Genomic DNA, 14,032 nt, shown 5'->3' with positions numbered 1-14,032 from the left:
ACCAGGCTGAAAGAAATCTGAGCATCTTTCTAAATTTAGGCTTTCCTTTTGAATTGATTTAAATTGCATACTCCCATAAGCAATCCAGTCTATTATTTCCCTTTCCTTCAGCTCCAGGTCTAATTCATTATCCATTTGCATTGACTTTATATGACAGATGTTTGACAAACTCTAGGTTGTCTGTTCCTTTGCTTCATAATCTTCATCCAGTTGGTTTTTCCTGGGTAGAGTGGACTATTTTGAATGAATTTCACATAGGATTTTGTGTAATATTACAGGGCTTGATGTAAGCATCTAGAGGACTTCTCCATCTATAGGAAATTCTCATTTGATTTAGATTCTACATCATACAGACGCAGTGACAGTGGCAGACATGTCTTTTTTTATGCTTGTTAATGTTAATAGTCAAAGGGTCACTGAACAAAGTCATTTTTAGTTGTTAAGAATCCTATATAATTTTGTCATCTGTATGTGAAATGTCTTGTAGGAAAAGAGCCATTTTCTTTGGCAAATCAAATGCTTTTTTCCTTAATCAACAAGTAATAAACACTTAAGGACCTTGTGTTCTGCACACACTTTTAAAAAATGTATGATTGTAAATATCTAGTATACTGAAGAATATAATCTTTAAAAGCCTGGCTGTTACCTTCTCATTACTTTATCAAGAATTATTGTAAACATTTTGTAGAAATAGGAAATTAAACCTATGGATTGTTTTTCCCTTTTTCATAGTAAGGGCTAAGATTTTTTTCTTCCAACTCTTAGATTCTTTAAAATCAAGCTCTCAGAATCATGTCATCCTCCAGCACAGCTCTCCTCTTGGTATGTTTTTTTGTAGCCCAATTGCTTTTCTAAAACATCTTTCTTTTTTTCGGTTCTGTTTCCACTTGCTCTTATAATATATAGAATTCAAATATGGTAGCACCACTGTTCTTGGTGGTAAAGAGAGATTATTATAAAAGACTTGACAGATCTTTTCTGTATTTCATTTGATTGCTGTCCTTCTAGTTGCACTCTTATGTGTCTTAGAGATGACTTTGCTTGGTCTTTAAACTTGTTTAGCCTTCAGTGCTTCTTAAGAATTTCAGCTCATACTCTCCCACATTTTCCAGATGTTTATAATTTTTCAGTTCAATAGACATTTATTGAAGCCTCTACCATGTCAGGCACTGTGCTAAGTACTGAAGATAGGAAAAGAGTCAAAAGACAGTCTCTATCCTCAAGGAGCTCACAATCCAGTGGCAGAGACAACATGCAAACAATTATGTACAAAACCGGATAAATAAGAAATAATGAAGAGAGGGAAAAACACTGGAATTAAGAGGTGTTAGGGGTGGGATTTTATTTGGGATTTAAAGGAAGCTAAGGAAGGTCAGTAGTTGGAGTGGAGGAGGGAAAGCATTCCAAACATAGAAGAGAGCCAGAGAAAATGTCCAGAGTGAGTGATGGAGTGTATAATTTTGACTGGCACTGTCTTAGGTTACCCTGTCTCTTGAATTGGCAAGGAGATCAAGTATTTTTGCAGGCTGAGACAATTTCTAAGACTTCTTGGTCTCCTCAGCATGGCAATTGATTTATATCAGTCAAACTTATTTATGAAATTATTATTAATGTCCATTTCTCTATCGGTTTCCCATTTTTTGGCATTAATAACTTGTTAAAAAGGTAAAGTTAAACTGTGTCATATCTTTTTCTCATTTTTATTTCATCTAGTTTTGTCTTAATTTTGATCTTTGCTGTAAGTCAGTGGTTTGACTTAGAGTTTGTTTGGGAATGATTCCCACAGTGCTAAATTATTTCTTAAATATTATCATTTTTTGTCTTTTATTTGGTATTCACTATGTCCAGTACCTTATGATTCTTTTCTTCAAAAATAGTTTTGTGATAGAGATGTGGCTTTTGTGTGTCTTCAAGCTTTTGGCTTTTTTCATTTCTTGCTCTTGAAACATTTTCTAAGAATTTTCACCATCCTTATATCCCAGTTTGCATTGAAATCACTAAAAATCTGAGTATATGATAATTTAGTTTGATGGGTCTTATCAGCTGTTTTATGTTAGTACAGAAGATGAAATGGTTTTCATGGTGGTCTCTTTTCAGTTTCTTGCAATCACTGTTGATGTGCTTTTTTTTTTTGAGGGCCTATACTCTATAAAATTTATTTTGTTTATAAATATCATTAGTGAAAAACCTGGCTTCTTCTCACTTGTTGTAATTGAACACAATTTATTATTCTCTTTACTGTTCTTTATTATAATGTCAGACCTCAAACTTATATTTGTCTCAGGACTTACTGGCCTAGTTCAAAAGAGCAAATTGAAAATAAGACAACTTTGAATAACTGGCAAGTATTAAAACTTGGAATTTGTCACTTGGACATACTTGCCGTTAGAAGGAGAAAATATATTTCCAGACAAAAGGGAATAATTTTGCTTTTATTGTATAGATACATCTTATGTCTTCAGAAAACAAGCATTGTCTCTTGCCAGGACTATACTTTCTTTTAAAATTCCTTCTATATTTACAGTATGATGTAGCAGAACTGACAACAATAACTGATGACATTTCTAGAGTGACTTGGGTTTTGCATAGCATTATGCAAACACTATCTTATTTGATAAAATAACCTGATAGAACTATTAGAAGTTTAGAATCGAGGGGAGCTATGTACTTTTGCCAGCTCTTTACCTCTGATTGCCTGTGCAGCCTTTGTTAAGACTAAAAATAAAAGCTGAAACTGCTTTTTGAAGCCAGAACAGTGGAAGACTATTTCTATAGTTGGAGAGGCCATCAGAATTTCAAAGAGTAGCACCACCAGGTGATAAACCTCTCAGATACTTCAAGGGAGTTTATCTCAGGAAAAATATGCACAGTTCATTTTTATTTCTATAGAAAAATTTGGTATGGGGAGTTATTATTTTCAGGTACTTACCTGAATGTATAGGAACATCAGACTGAACTGCTATTCCTGGAGAGAAGTATCAAGTACCAAGAAATACCAAGGAGTCATTTAAAATATATAAGTTGATGCTTATTATGTGGTAGACTTTGGGACAAGAATTGAATGAAGGAAAAAAAACTAAATCAAGTACTTTGGAAATGTGGTAAAAAAAAAATTTAATCAGAGACAAGTAGCATTTGAATTGTACTTTAAGAGTAGGTAGAAATTCAACAGGCCAAAAAAGGAGAGATTGTTCTAGGTGTAGTGAACAATGTCAGCAAAAGCACAAAAGTGGGAAAACAACAGGAAGTATTCTGGAGAAAAAAGTAGTATAGTTTGATTATAATATAAAATGTATAGAAGGAAAAGGGTATATGAGATAAGATTTGGAGGTATGAGGCCATAAAATCATAGGTGCATTGAGTGCAACAGATGCAGCTTATGAAGTGTCTCGCTCAGGCTCATACAAGTAGTAAGACTAAGAGATGAGATTTACCCCTTTCTCCAAATCCAGAGGCAATATACTTTCTTCTACCCCATGCTGACTGTGTGTTTGTTGTCTGAGACCTAAGCCAGCTAAAACTCTGCGATTCATCATCAGATTACCTTCATGTTTATGAATATTTTGGCCATAGGCAACATGAAGGCCATCTATTAGGTTGTAAACTATGAGAGTACGTGGAATAGTCATACTTTTGAAGTCACAATATTAAAGTATTAAAACAAGGCTTGGAAGGCCAGGTGGCATCAGATGACAGAGAGCCTTGATTGCCAATCAAAGGAGGGTGAATTTTACTCTGTAAGCAATAGGAGACACTGAAGATGTTTGAACAGAAGAATGAAAAGCATGACTAGATCCATACATTAAGAAGTTTAAATTAGTTCTACAAAATGGAACAAAAGATTAGTATTCAAGGAGAGTGGTCATGGGAAGACTTGTTAGGAGGTTATTGCAATAGTCCAGGCGAGTGGTGATGAAGGTCTGTTCTTGCGTGCTTATGAGCAGAGAGAAGAGCCGTACAGAGAGGTTAGTATCTAAAAATCTTGGAGATTTATTAGATATGAGGGGTAAGGGAAAAGGAAAGGTAACACCAACATTCCAAATGTTGGAGCCCCAGAATGATGTGTCATCGATGTGGCAGGACATAGAGTGAATGTGAATGAAAGATGGTAAAATTCTTTTAAAAATTTTTCACAGGGCATGATTATCTTGTTTTCTTCTTTTAAATCGAAAAGCGAGTAAACATTACAAAGTTATTGTTAATTTACAGTATTGTAAATTTAATATTGTCTATTTACAATAAAAGGTTATTGTTATTATAGCTTCTTTTGTAACCGGGGCTAAGGAGGAGACAGTGGTTGATGACATTGAAAAGTTTAGAGAAATGGAAGGAGGAAGTTGGGAAGTTTCTAAGGATGACCTCAATCTTTTCCATGAAATAGGAGGCTAAGTTATCCTGAAATAACTAGCATGGGGAGTGGGGGTGGGGGACTGGGGAGCACCATTGAGGTGTGCCTGGGAGCTTGAGGAGAAATTGAAATATTCAAAACAACAGCCTGACAAATGGGATGGAGTCACTAAGAGCAGGCTAGGAGAGTTGTTGATGTTACAGACCATAAATTTGTGCTGAGTCTTATTTTCTACCAGGAGTGTAGAGAATGTGGTGGTGGTGGTGGTGGTGGTGGTGGTGTGTTGGATGGAAAGGAGACATAAATGTCAGAAGCTTCTTAAACTTTTCTGTCCTATCCATTTTAACACTGAATGCAGAAATGTAGGCTCACAGGATTTTAGAGCTGGAAGCAGGGGACCATGGAGGTCAACTAGTTCAGCCCCATCTTTTACACGTAAAGACACTCGGACCTCAAGAAGTTAATTTGATTGCCAAAATCACATAGAATAATAAGTGGCAAGCCAGGATTGTAATCTAGTTATTATAAATAAAAGCTCTATAAATGTTTTATTATAAATAAAAATTCCTTTACTTCTCTTTTATTTCTAAATTTATGCTGCAGACCTTTACAAGAACAACTTTTAAAATAAATCGATCTTGTAATTTATCATTCTTTTTTTTCCCCATAGAAAAAATTACGTCGATCGCAGCATGCTCGCAAAGAAACTGAATTTCTCCGACTCAAGAGGACAAGGCTTGGTTTGGATGACTTTGAATCCCTGAAAGTTATAGGGAGAGGAGCCTTTGGAGAGGTTCATGTCTTTCCTTAAGTCCTGTCTTGATAATTCAACCCATCTTTTCTCCTGAGCCCCTGATTTGTCTTTTGGTATATTTATTAATCTAATATCATGTATTAAATCTTTTTAATTTGGAAAGTAAAAAAATTGTATTAAAACACCAGACTTTCTGAAATTTCAGATGTTACTTCTTTGCAATACTATAATGAATTTTACCATTTTAAGAGTTTTGAAAGAATTCATGAACTTTTTGGTATATTCTAGGAAATTATAGTAGAAAAAAATGTTATTTCCATTTCAGAAAGATTATGTTTTCCAAATGGGCATGTCTCTTAGCTTGTGTTCCTAGGAGATATCTCCTACGGGAAGATAGATCTGATATCTATACATACTTATATGTATTTTTATTAGATCTGTGGTTTCATTGGTGTACGGATCTTACAGAGAGGAGCTACTTCTTCCAATGGATATTAACCCCTTCCTTGCCATTTATAATCTCAGAGAGTTGCCTGGGTCACTGAGGAGGAACCATTTAAATTGTCCAGGGTCACATAGGTAATACAAACCAGAGTAAGGACCCAAACTTAGAGGTTCCTGATTCTAAAGACAGATTTGACTGTCTACTTGCTACTTTCATAGCCTCTCAGGAAATGTGTAACCTAATAGAGTACTAAATTTAGGGGCAGAAAGACACTGTTCAGATCCCATCTCTGACATTTAAATTGTTGTGTGACCATGAGGAAGACATCAAAACTCTGTGAGCCTCAAGCAGCTCTCTAAGACTTTAAATTATAGAGGGGTTGAGACCTCAGTAGGTGGAGGAAGTTTCCATGCCTGTGAAATCACAAGTTATTAATATCCTACATACACACACATGCATGCGCTCCAACTTTGATAAAGCTGAAAATAATTTTTCTTGGTGTTACTGATGGTTTTCATAGAATGTATTTTTTTCTAGTTTGCTCTCAAATTAAAATGATAGCTATGTATTTCCCATGTAGATAGATAATGTTTTGGTGGTATATGGTAGCAATTTGTCATAGTAAACTCCTGCTATCTAATTAAATTCTACTTTGCCTTCTAAAGAATAAATTTCATGATTTTGTCCAGAAAAAAATAGTAGTATACCTTTTGTTTCTAGGTACGCCTTGTCCAGAAGAAAGACACAGGCCATATCTATGCAATGAAGATATTGAGAAAGGCTGATATGCTTGAAAAAGAACAGGTATGTATTGCACAACATTGTTATACCCATCTGAAAGTATTTATTATGTGTTGATTAGGTAGAAATAAATTTGGGATTCTGAAAACATGGTGGTGGGAGAGTTTAGAGTAAAGAATTAAAAATAGAGTCACAAACCTTTAGAGCTGTAAAGCATTTAATCCCATTTCTCCATTTTATGATGAAGAAACGAAGCCTGGGAAAGTTAAATGACATGCCCAAAATCATATAGGTAGTTGGTAGCAAGCCAGATCTAGAAGTTGGATATTAATTGTTTTTAATTAAAGCATATGGGGAACATGAAATTGTAACCTCAGAGTAACAGATTACTGTTTTGGTAATCTGGTCAGTTGTTGCCTAACCTTATCATTAGGTATTGAGTCTCTCCTAAATACCTACTTGCTACTACAAGATAGAGGGCAGCCAGGTGGGGCAGCATATAGAGTGCTGGGCTTAGAATCAGGAAGACTTAATATGCATGAGTTCTAGTCTAGCCTCAGACACTTACTAGCTGTGTGACCCTGGGCAAGTCACTTAACCCTGTCTGCCTCAGTTTCCTTATCAGCAAAATGAACTGGAGAAGGAAATGGCAAACCACTCCAGTAACTTTGCCAAGAAAACCCCAAATGAGGTCAAAAAGAATCTAAAAGACTCAACAACTGCAAGATGTGCCCATTTTCTTTTGTTTCCTGTACTCTGTCAAAATAAAGAGCAGCCTTCAATCACTCTCCTTTTCCCTTCTGTAGGAGAAATAGAAGACTTTCTTAGTAAGTCCCATTTCCTCATAATTTTAATGACTTTGTGTTCCTGTACCATCTCCCAGGTTTTCTAGAGTTCACATTACCTTAAGTTGCAAACCAATTACTGATCTGGATTGGTGGAGCGAGTTTCCTCCCTACACTGATAAAAAGAGAGGTTTAAAGATGCACATGCACACACACATGCGTGCGCGCGCACACACTCTGCACACATGCATACATGTTTCTATTTTGTCAGGTGTTTCAGTTATATCCAGGCAACAGTACTGTTTACCGCTACATCCAGTTAAGCAAAGTACTATACTCTGATCTTTCCTCTGCTGCTCTATGCTCCTCACCCTTTGGATGCCTTTTTGGGAGACATAACTTCTAAGTTGGCTTTGAGACATTTACGAATAATCAAGACATTTTTAGTCACACTAATATAATAATTTCCTGAGCCAATACCCGATGCATTCAAAAAGTTCACCATTTGTCCTTTATTATTTTAAAATACTTTTTCAAAGACTTAGAAGTAAAAAATTCTCACCCCTCCTTTACACTTTGGGTAAGTAAATTCACTTATGTGGACGCCAGGAAATAAGGCCACAGTTAAGGATTCCTAATGTGATTCTTGTATTATCTAAGTGCTCTTAGATAAACTGAGTAATAATATACCATTTTCAAATGTGATATTTTAAAGAGATCACTAGTTTTTTTCTTTTAATACTAGATCTCCTTCATTACTGAAGGAAAGGCACTAAGTAATTTATCAAAATTATACATTAATGTGTATTGCATTTACTTTTTAAATATAGGTGGCCCATATCCGAGCAGAGAGAGATATATTAGTAGAAGCAGATGGTGCCTGGGTTGTGAAGATGTTTTATAGTTTTCAAGATAAAAGGAATCTTTATCTAATCATGGAATTTCTCCCTGGAGGTAAACACAAACACAAGAGCAGTGACAAACTGATGCAACCATGTCATTTTTATGTATGATGACAAAAAGTGCAATATTAATTTGTGCAGAGGTTGGCTTGTATGCTTTTAGTTATTAGTCTACAGAATTAATGAATTGGGGACCTGTTTTATGTCCTAGAATCATTTCTAGCTTGAGGTGGAAAGAATTGTTTCAATGAATATCATTTCTACTCAACGATGATAATTCAGATTCCTTGACCATGAAAATATTCTAGGACAGTGGTTCTCAAACTTTTTTTTTCAGTGATGAGCCCTTCACTTTAAACAAAACTTAGGGGAACCTTTACAGTAAAATTTTTTAAAATATTTTTTATGCTTGCCAATAATGGCTACATAGTAAAATAAGTCTATATAAAAAGAAAACATATTCTATTGAATCTTAGAGCATCTTTGATCTGTTTACAAGAGAGAATCCCAGAAGAGTTAATTCCCTTCTTACATCTCTCAAACCTGACTTTTCATTTTAGTCTTAAGTCAAACAAAAAAAGATCTAAGAGTCAGGGTTGTTTTTTTCCTTAACCACACTCTTCCATGAAACCAGTGAGGGGGCCTTATCCATAGTTAGAGTGGCTGTTTATCCCTCCAGAATGTGACAGAAAGAACAAAAACCAGCTTTACCTTCCTCTAAGGTTCACTGAAAGAAGAGACTATAATAGAAGCTTAAAAAAAACACAAATAGAGGCATCGAAGATTTTTCTTCTTTCTTCATAGAATATAATGTTCTCTGGAGGAGAATTTTGAGAGACAATGATTGTTATTTTTATCTTTCTCTCTAGCGGAGTCCTTTGACTATAGAAGGTACTTAATAAATGTTTATTAATTTTAATTCTGGATTCCCATCCAGCTTCTCTTTAGGAGAGGCCCAGGAGACCAAAAATTGGAATACAAGGTCTAACAATTTTTATAGCAAATTTAATTCATAAACATTTATTAAGCATTAGTATTTTGAAGGCACTCTGCTAGGAGTTAGGGAAACAAATAATAAAAACATAAAAATTCCTAGGGTAGAGTAGCTTACATTCTTTTGGAGAGACCAAGTGGATACCAAATGACATACATAGATATATCCCTACAAGGGAGGAAGGAAAGAGGAGAAATCCAGGTAAAGTGTTCTAGAAATATTTGAGGAAAGAGAGAACTCTTTGAGTTGAAGAGATTAGGAGAGGCTTCACAGAAACGACACCTACGCTGAACCTTGAATTTAAAGATTCTAAAATAACCACAAAGAAATATATCTGGGGCATGGGAGCGGGAGATGTAATGCAGAATTCCAATAAGAGCTAATGACATAAGTTTGTATTTATCTGACATGTGAAATCAATTTAATTCAACAAACATTTATCCTATGACATTCACTCAACATGCAAAGCACTCTGCTAAGTGCTGAGGGCACAAAAATGAAATAGTCCTTGCTGTCAAAGAATGTGCATTTTACTGTAGGGTCACAGGGTCAGAAGCCAGAGTGCGAATGGGCAGTGGATTGTGAGGAAGTAGAGACAGAACATAGTTCATTCTTTGTAGGAGTGTAAGACAGATATAGGATGATAGTGCAATGGGATGGCATGGTGAAATCACATTGTTTTCTTAAAGGTTTTATTATTTTCTTTTAGTTAGTGTGTATATAGATTATTTGAAAGCAGGACTGTTCTGAAAAATCTCAGATGTGGGATCTTTGTACCCAAGAAATAGATAACGGGAGAGCAAAAGGAAATTTGGAACAAGTAAACCAAGAAAGTTGTAAAGAAAGGCAGGGAGCTAAAGAAAAGATGGTATTTCCAGAGATGGAAATTTGAGCAGCAGCCAAAGGAAAGGAAAGAGGCAGCTACTTAGTTGGGACTTCAAAGGCATTGCTACAAAGCACAGAGAGTGAGAGGTGAGGACAGGGATATAGAGCTCCCAGAAAATAGATTCCTGTCTCTTGCTTTTGCTTCCAGTCTTACCACTTGAGGTAGAAAGCTACAAATAGATCCAAGGGAAGATAGGAAATAACATCATTGATTCTGTTGCCCATTTCTGCCTTGATCTAGAATTGCATTGGAGAGTTTGAGGTCTGCATGAAGACTTCACTCAAGAAGCAACATTGGGGCTGTAGGAGTCTTGACCGGTCCTCTGTAGCTTGACTCGGTTTAGCATTTTGTCTCTGGCCAGGTCCCTGAATCTAGTGTAGCTGGAGTTCTAATAGTCATTGAAACTCCAAGGAGGTGGTGGGTCTCTAGGAACGAACAACTACAGTATAAACACCCCTTCTCCCCAGATGTTATTGAAACTATATAGGGCTGACACTGACTACAGAACCCTAGAGAAATTACATAAATAAGACCACAGGATGATAGGATCATAGACTGGAAGGGACCTTGGAGGATACTCTCTAAGTACAATTAATTCCCTTTTTGAGGCATTTCATATAACATGCCTCTTAATTTCCACCATTCAGGAGACATGATGACATTACTAATGAAGAAAGATACCTTGACAGAAGAAGAAACCCAGTTCTATATTTCAGAGACTGTTCTGGCTATCGATGCAATTCACCAGTTGGGGTTCATTCACCGAGATATCAAACCAGACAACCTCTTATTGGATGCCAAGGCATGTGAATGAACTGATAAGCTCTTAACCTGCTGGTTATTATTTGGTAAAGAAATGGAGCTGTTGGTTTTTTCCCCCTTAATGTTTTTATTGATAATAATGGTCTTTTCTTTTTTATATTTCATTGTCACTTTCCGATGACTTTCAACCCCACCTGCAACTGTACCATAGCACTCTTCCCTATAAAAAATAAATACAGTCAAGCAAAAGAGATCAACACATTGGCTGTGCCTGAAAATGTATGCCTCGTTCCACACCTGTACACCATCTCTCTGCCAAGAGATAGGAGGCTGACTTCACGATCAGTCTTCTAAAGTCATGATTGGTCACCGCATTGATCAGAATTCTGAAGTTGTTTTCCTTCACACTGCTATGGTCGCTGTTTAAATTGTTCTTCTGGCTTTACTTACTTTGTTCTTTAGGAAGACTTCAAGATTTTCCAAATTTCTCTAAATTCATCATATTTACAATTTCTTACGAGGAAGGGGAGGGGATATGCATTTATTAGGTGCCTGCTGTGTACCAGGCACTGTGTTAAGAGCTTTACAGATATCTCATTTTTAGTCCTCACAACTCTGTGAGGAAGGTGCTACTATGATCCTCATTTTTACAGTTGAGGAAAGTGAGGCAGATGGAGATTAAGTGCCCAGGGTCACATGGCTAGTAAGTATGTGAGGCTGGATTTGAACTCAGGTGTTCCTGACTCCTGACTCAGCACTCTTATCTACTGTACCACCTACCTGCCTCATGACACAGCAATATTGCATCATATTCATATACCACAATTTTGTAACCATTCCTCAGCTGATGGGCACCTAATTTTCTTTCACTTCTTTGCTACCAAAAAAAAGTGCAAATACACATACATATACATACACACACACACACACACACACACACACACACACACACACACACACACACATATATATATATATCAGACCTTTCCCTTTGTCTTTGACATCCCTGGGGTACATACCTAGTAATGGTATCTTGAAGTGTCACAGTATATACAAATTAGTAACTTTTTAAAAATATAATTCTGATTTGTTTTCCAGAATGTTTGGCCCACTTCACAGTCCTGTCAACAGTGCATTAATGTGCCAGTCTTCCCACTGCACTCTCTCCACCCTTTTGTTTACCTTCTTTCTTCTTTTGTTACCATTAACTACAGATTTTTCCAAATGGAAATGGGCAGATTGAATTTTCATTGAGAATAAACCATTTTATTTCAGAGAATGAAGCAGATGGGGGAGAGAATGTGAGTGATAAGATATCAGGGATCGGAATATGAATATATTTGAGTATCTGGCAACCTTCCAAATCAGGGGTCAGCAAATTATAACCTCTGGGTCAAACCCAAATCCTGTCAGTTGCCTGTTTTTTTTTTGTCAGTCTTCAAAGCTAAGAATGGTTTTCACATTTTTAAATAAAGTTTTATTGTATTTAAATTTTTTAAGCCATTCTTAGCTTCCAAGCTATGCAAAGGTCATTTTGGCTCTTGTTCCTTAATTTATAGACCCCTGTTATAAATGAATGAATATCTTTTAATATATGGTACTCTACTCTCTCAGATCTTCACACAGTATTTAATATCTTCATATATATTCATCTTAAACTAAATACTTTACAAGGCATATTTCCAAATTAAATCTAATAAAATAAATCAATCTCAAAATGTACCCTGAGGCTTACCAGACCTTTTTTCCCCCCCTAGGGTCATGTAAAGTTGTCTGATTTTGGCCTATGCACAGGATTAAAGAAAGCTCACAGGACTGAATTTTATAGGAACCTCACACATAACCCGCCAAGTGATTTCTGTAAGTTTCAGAGTTTTCTAGTAAACAAGCTCAGTGTATTATTTTCAGGGACTTGATTGTTGTATTGTGCTAAGTTGCTTTTCAAGATGAAATTGCTTTAAATTGTAAAAGTTTGTATTATTGGCATGAAATTGTTAAGTCAAAACTTTGTATTCAGTTTTTCTGCTCAGTTTTTTCCCACTATATCTCAATCTTTGTTTTGTTGAAATTAGCATTTCAGAACATGAACTCAAAAAGAAAAGCAGAAACATGGAAGAAAAATAGGCGACAATTGGTGAGTAGTTTTCAAGACCTTCATTCTATTAGACTGGTTTCAATTTGACTGTCATTTGTACTGATTGAGATTTTGGTAGGATGAAGTTTTTTGGTTTGTTTTTTGTCTTGTTGGGTTTTTTGGGTTTTTTTTTCTTCTTAGAATGATCTAGGGGCTAGGGGTGGGGAACCTCACCCCTGAGGCCATGTGCAGCCTTTTGACCAAATCCAAATCCAAAGTTTGGATTTGGTCAAAGAGCCACACTTGAGGATCTAGAGGGTCACTTGCGGCCTAGAGGCTGCAGGTTCCCCACCCTTGACTAGGCAGACACTGGGGAAGCTAGGCAGCTCAGTGGATAGAGTGCTGGTCCTGGAGTCAGGAGGACCTGAGTTCAAATCTGGCTTCAGATACTTACTATGTGACCCTGGGCAAGTCATTTAACCCTGTGCACCTCAGTTTCCTCAACTGTAAAATGAGCAGCAGAAGGAAAAGGCAAATCACCCCAGTGTCCTTGCCAAGAAAACCCTAATTGGGGTCATGAAGAGTTGGACATTACTGAAAATAACTAAACAACAATGAAAGGCAGACATTCCATCAAAATCTAGTTATGATTCTTTTTGGCCACAGAAATTCTTGAATTACCACGTCTCTTAAAACATGGAAAGGTTTGCAGTTTGCATTTCTAGAAAGAATTTCCCCACTATTGAAATATATCCATGAAATATTAAAGTAAATAGTCAAAAAAGAACTTGTTCCATAACCTTGCATAAGGAAGCTAAGTTCATTGTACAGTTTCTTTCCATATAAGATAGTCATGGAGATATACAGCATGGAGGTGGTGTGGGGAGAGTGCATAAAGAACATCAAGCCTTGGAATCTGGAAAAGCTGATCTCAAGTCCTGCTTCTAATGTATTATCTGTGGGGCAAGTCATTTAATCTCTCAGGGTCCCAGGCAGTTCTTTTAAGACTGCAGGTTACCAATGGGCTGCTTATCAATATCAATGGAAGTAGTCTCTATATTAGAGTTCTCTCCCTCTTTGGCTCCCTGGCTTCCTTTAAGTCCCAACTAAAATCCCACTTTCTCCAGGACCTGTTCTCTTGCATGTTGTCTCTCCTATTAGGTTGTAAGCTCCTGGAGAGTAGGGACTCTTTGTCTCTCTTAACATCCCCAGTGATCCACCAATGTTGTGATGGGTCTTCCTCTGTTTATTTTGACATTGCAAGTATACCTGTGGAACAGACAAGCTGCCCAGAGGTTATCCCTTGATCTTGTTATTCAGTCATTACATATTACACCGGTT

General features: G+C 36.5%; 1 protein-coding gene across 2 annotated transcripts in view; it reads left to right on the top strand.

The window, feature by feature from the left end:
• Nucleotides 1–14,032, top strand: part of STK38L (serine/threonine kinase 38 like) — a 44,784-nt gene that overhangs the window by 15,543 nt on the left and 15,209 nt on the right. The window contains exons 3-8 of one of the 2 annotated variants that reach the window (XM_036759913.1): nucleotides 5,019–5,141; nucleotides 6,268–6,351; nucleotides 7,904–8,027; nucleotides 10,503–10,657; nucleotides 12,375–12,477; nucleotides 12,690–12,751. In XM_036759913.1, the coding sequence (XP_036615808.1) occupies nucleotides 5,019–5,141; nucleotides 6,268–6,351; nucleotides 7,904–8,027; nucleotides 10,503–10,657; nucleotides 12,375–12,477; nucleotides 12,690–12,751 (651 nt within the window). The remainder of the gene's footprint in view (nucleotides 1–5,018; nucleotides 5,142–6,267; nucleotides 6,352–7,903; nucleotides 8,028–10,502; nucleotides 10,658–12,374; nucleotides 12,478–12,689; nucleotides 12,752–14,032) is intronic. The other variant, XM_036759912.1, reaches the window with a different exon arrangement.

The sequence above is a fragment of the Trichosurus vulpecula genome, chromosome 5 (genome assembly GCF_011100635.1).
Source record: "Trichosurus vulpecula isolate mTriVul1 chromosome 5, mTriVul1.pri, whole genome shotgun sequence".
NCBI classification, from domain to species: Eukaryota; Metazoa; Chordata; class Mammalia; order Diprotodontia; family Phalangeridae; genus Trichosurus; species Trichosurus vulpecula.
This window is presented reverse-complemented; position numbering and strand designations above follow the sequence as displayed.